Source organism: Pinus tabuliformis, chromosome 3_2 (genome assembly GCF_031772625.1).
Source record: "Pinus tabuliformis cultivar Carrire ecotype Pingquan chromosome 3_2, CPIR1, whole genome shotgun sequence".
Lineage (NCBI taxonomy): Eukaryota > Viridiplantae > Streptophyta > Pinopsida > Pinales > Pinaceae > Pinus > Pinus tabuliformis.
In genome coordinates this window covers 582186906-582192200 of record NC_142302.1, presented here as the reverse complement: position 1 = coordinate 582192200, position 5295 = coordinate 582186906, and the positions used below count along the sequence as shown (strand labels likewise).

At 34.4% G+C, this 5295-nt stretch overlaps 1 protein-coding gene across 1 annotated transcript; it reads right to left on the bottom strand.

Moving 5' to 3' along the window:
- Positions 1-451: 451 nt before the first annotated feature.
- Positions 452-3162, bottom strand: LOC149181896 (ubiquitin-ribosomal protein eL40 fusion protein). Its single transcript, XM_089416712.1, has 5 exons — positions 2997-3162; positions 2765-2851; positions 2530-2632; positions 880-946; positions 452-727 (listed from the first exon to the last, which is right to left on the bottom strand). Exons 1-5 carry the CDS (start codon positions 3097-3099, stop codon positions 701-703), a joined length of 387 nt encoding a protein of 128 aa, XP_089272838.1. The 5' UTR covers positions 3100-3162; the 3' UTR covers positions 452-700.
- Between the last annotated feature and the right edge of the window lie 2133 nt (positions 3163-5295).

The window sequence follows — 5295 nt, the reverse complement described above, 5'->3', positions numbered from 1 at the left end:
ATAAAAGACAAATGTTGTAACCACCGCTAAAACGAACTTCAAACGCAAAATCCAAATCTTTGCATGTCAAAAAGAATAAAGACGACGAATGTTTTGTATCACAATTACAGTTCTAACAACAGGATAAAATCACCAATCTCAACACCGTCGTACTAATTTACAAAACGAAAGGGCAAATGGGCAAGCAATCGTGCAAAACAAATGCCTAAAAGTCTTCCTCGGTTATTGAGAAATATAGATTGCAAAATCTATCACGTAGAAAACCTATTATCTTCAATCTTTGAGTGAAACTTTTCAAATGCAAGTATGGTTAAAAAACGAACAACCATAATCAATCAATTGGCTTTAATACACTTTTATTGCAACTCCAAAGGTTCATCAAATAAATATTCCAAAGACTGCAGCAGTGCAAATTTACTAACTAGTATTTTAAAATTTAAATAGAGATCAGTAAAGCAAAAGGCTCAAAAAATACATAACCTTAACACAGACAGAGATATAATAAACTGAAAAACAAAATTGTTACGAGTCAGATTCCCAGTTTAATTTAATATATGATATCAAAAACGTGAAGGCTTTACTTATAAGCCAAGCATGGTTTAAAAGTGATGCTTTTGACAAGGCACAACCACCTAAAATGATGGGGAATCATAGAACATGAATGACTTTAGAGATATAAAATCTCAATGCGGCATCACATTTACTTGATTTTCTTCTTTGGCCGCAGCTGCACAAAACAAAATAAACAAATCAAAATCAGAGATTTGTCTCACGGGAAAACCAATCCCGTATTATAATGGTAAATTATCAATAGAAAACTAAAATTTCATTTACATCATGAACAATGAAGTATATGTGAAGCAGTTAACTTGATCTTACCTGGTTACTATGCCCACACTTCTTTTTCCTGCAGTTGACTGCTCGAGGGTGCAGACGAGCATAGCATCTGCAAAAGAATAATCCAAGAATAATTAGGTTTCCATTATAATTCAAAATGCATCGTTATAGCCAACCTAGGAACAGCACCCCTAGACGTGCAGTTGATTGCTATAGGGTGCAGATGGGCATAAACATCTATGAAAGAATAATTCTGAAACAATTAGGCCCCCCTTAACAATAAAAAATGCAATGTGGAACTAACCTCGGAACACCACCCGGTTTCATTAAAAAAAGGGATGGAAATTTGTGACTTTTGTTTAGATGCTTTTATTACTACCCGAGTGTCTAAAATCTATACTTGCATGAAGTGTCAAAATAGAGATTAAGTTCACTTCATGGGCTTGAAATTAACAGCAAATCAGTCTCAAAATTTGTCAAATATTATCAGAACCAAAATAGACATTTTTTCATGTCTGAAGTCCAATCACCAAAACCATATCACACGGCTAATATCACCAATAAAATACAAAATCATTCTAAATTTCAATTTTATGACTTCATGGTCCAGGGAATAACGAAATTCATAAATCCAATCAATTTAGATCTTCATGAGCACCATGCCTGTCATTTTTTAAAGGTAATCTTGCACAAAAGCATCTTAAACCAGGATTCACTATGCACCGAGAGTTGTTGGATAGTTTCAGGTACAAACATCAATGTTTCCACACTCACTTGGTGTTCGATAAAATAGGCTTCAGTGGTTGTCGTTGCAAAGGCAGGAAATTTGATACCTCACAATACATAAACAGTCTAAGGTTGTAATGGATCTACGCTAACTATTACCAAATTCATGAATGCCTTGCCCATATGAACCTTGGTGTATATCCTACGTAAATTTATATTAACAAAACATTGTCATTGGCGTTACACGCACAAACACTTGGTGTGTATAATGGGCCGCCTCTCAATAAAATGGCTGTAATTCCACTAACAAGGCCCATTGGTACTTTTGGCACAGGGCAGAGACAAAGAATAATAATGAACACTTACCCAGGAAATTTTATCTTGATTGTATTTTTATGCAGGGAATGTTTGCCAAGACACACAGAACACCCATTGAAGCAGTGAAAAAGAGAAACGGCGATCTCACATGTCGCAAGCAAAAACATTTCAACAACCCCTTGAATGAATAACAAATTGTGAACCGCATACAGTCGAATAGATAAATAAATTCAAATTTTAAAGAAAAAAAAAAAACATTTTTACGAGAAGAGACCTTATGACCAAATATAAATCTGAAACTTTTCATGTACAAATTAAGGAAAATATTTAAAGAACTATTGCAACAAACAATTCTGAAAGAAACAGTTAAAACACATTTTCCTATAAACGAAAGTATAAAGATTATATTAATGAAGAAGTGGGTAGAAATTGGATATAAGAGGCGAACCACTAAAGTCATACCGAGTGAAAACCAGAAATCCGGTAGCATACAGTAATAAGATGATCTTAAGGGGAAATAAATCACATTACTAACTAAAGTATCCACTAGATCACTGAAATTTATTTTTTAAAACTGTCATATATAAGAAAAGCATATAGAGGAACCCTAAAACCAAAGAAATAATTAGATGAATAAAATTAACTTACTTTCTGCAAATCATCTTGTCTTGGTTGTACTTCCTGGCCAATGCCATCAAAGAAGGCTCTATAATACCCCCACGAAGCCTCAGCACAAGGTGCAAGGTTGACTCTACGAAATCATACCCATCAACCGAGATCAGACTTACAAATCCCATCACCATTGAAAAACATACCAATAGACCAATGAAACTATAACTATAAAAAAAATGACCAATGAAACCCGCATTACCAATAGACTCACCTTTCTGAATGTTGTAATCCGCCAGAGTGCGTCCATCTTCCAACTGCTTGCCCGCAAATATCAGACGTTGCTGGTCGGGCGGGATCCCTGAAAAATATTATTGCAATGAAATAACCACATACGATTACTTATGTTGAGTTGAATCCTTGTATATACAAAATATGGGTCATTTTCTGCAACACAAGAAGATGTAGAAACTTGGCATATGGGCGCCATAGAGAGGCCTCTTTACCTTCTTTGTCCTGGATTTTGGCCTTCACATTGTCGATTGTATCGCTGCTTTCAACTTCTAATGTTATGGTCTTGCCCGTCAGAGTCTTTACGAAGATCTGCATCTTGCTCGCTACCAACAATTTCTCCCCAACAATAGTGGACTTAAGAGAGAAATTATATCATTTGAGGCTTTTGTAGTCCGTCTCTAGGGTTTCAATGTTAGGGTTTTGTGGGAAAAGCAAAGCTATTTAGAGATAAGGCGCTGGTCACATGACCTGACTCTGATGGCCCGTTTCCTAACAAGTGATGTTAGGAAGGATATTGAGCAAGAGGCAAGCTATTTCGAGATAAGGTACTAGTCACATGACACGACTCTAAAGGCCTGTTTCTTAACAAGAGTGATGATAGGAAGGCAATCTGAAATGAAATGTTATTAGCATATTGAGCAGGAGGCAAGCCATTTCGAGATAAGGTACTAGTCACATGACACGATTCTAAAGGCATGTTTCTTGACCAGTGTGATGATAGGAAGGCAATCTGAAACGAAATGTTATTAGGTAGGTAACCTTTGTAATTTAGTTCACAAAAATTTCAAGAAGCATGCTCGCAAGCGGCCAAGGTAAGCTCTATGGAATACGGGTTGTTTAGGGAGGTCACAATTAAAAAAAAAAATTAGATGGTGTTTGAATAGCTTTTTAATGGTGTTGAATTTCACTAGTACAACTACTTGAGGATGGGCTCGTCAGCAATGCGACCTAAGATCAAACCTAACAAGGATGGTTTGTCTTATGCTAGGGGAGGAGACATGCTAAAAAATTCAGTCAACTAAGGGTTGGTGTGGCCCAGGGTGGTGCAATCCCCTAGTGACTTTAACGACTTAAATACCCCTGGGTCGCGACTCCTCAAGCCAAAGGTCAAACCTATCACAAACAACTTGATAAACAAAAAAAATAGCTTTTTTATGGAAATGGATCCAGTACCATCAAAAATCTTTGGGGCACTCAAAATCCTCTTTGGGGCACCCAAAATCCTTAAGCGTGACAACTGTAACTCCAATATAACTTGGATTTCCCAAATTTTCTATCATATTTTTACAAAATCTTACCAGAATTTTGACTAATTGTCAGACAAAATTGTGGCCTCGTTAAACATTGTAAAATATAAACTGTAAAATATAAAGTGTTTATGTTATTAAAAAGGAAATTAATTTTTAACCAATTTTATTATTTTTTTCCTATATATTTTATAAAGATTTTACATTTCATTTATCTAGTCTTCCTTTTATAATTTTTAACCAATTTTATTATTCATTGTTTTTAATGGTTTTTAAATAAAGATTTCATTGATATAGTCTCTGTTTATTACGTTGATAGGTATACCTATTTAAACCTCTAGATGTAGGCTTCCAGAATTTTAATTTTAATTTTTTCTGAATGAACACATAAGATTGAATGCTAGCGGAATATTCTTAGTCGTATAGCCTGATCGACGGTTGTGGCTTCATGGAGGACTCTTGCGCGTTACTCAACGTTTAATAAATATTTGAATCGATACACCTCTCGCCCTGCACAATGCCGCGTTATAAGATGAGTTACTTCACGACGCAATTATTCATTATGAGATGTGTTACTTCGCGATGTTACATTATTACTTCATGATGCAATCATGATTTGTGTTACTTCGGGATGCCATGTTATGAGATGTTACTTAACAAAAGGTTCATATTCATATAAAGGTAGATGGTACAAATAAACTTATAAATAAAACCCAGTTAATGAAATGAAATGAAATGATATGTTAAGGTCCACGAGACTAAAAATAGTCTATGAGACCATTAGTTCCCTGTTTTTCGCTTTTTGCAATTCAATCCTTTTTCGATTCAAATTGATGATGAGTTGGTCCAACCTTCCAACAATCCCCTCGCTAAAAAGATAATGTTAATGTAATGTTATGGGATGATGGGTAAATTTTGGAAGATTAAAATTGAATTTAATTAAATAAATATTTTGATTTAATTAAATTTATTGAAAGCATTAATTATGGTCATTAGATTGATATCCCATTCGACATATCCAAGGTTTGGTTAAGACGGTTATGCCTACTCGCAAATAAATATTTTGATTTAATTAAATTTATTTAAAGTATTAGTTATGGCAATTAGATTGATATTCTATTTGACATATGATTAACATTGTTATGTCTAATGATGTATATCAACTATATGTATTAATGAGGTTGTGTTAGTAGTTATTTATATCTTCGTAAAAAAAAATTATAAACTTGGTAGGACTACATCTTCATCATGTCTAACTTCTCAC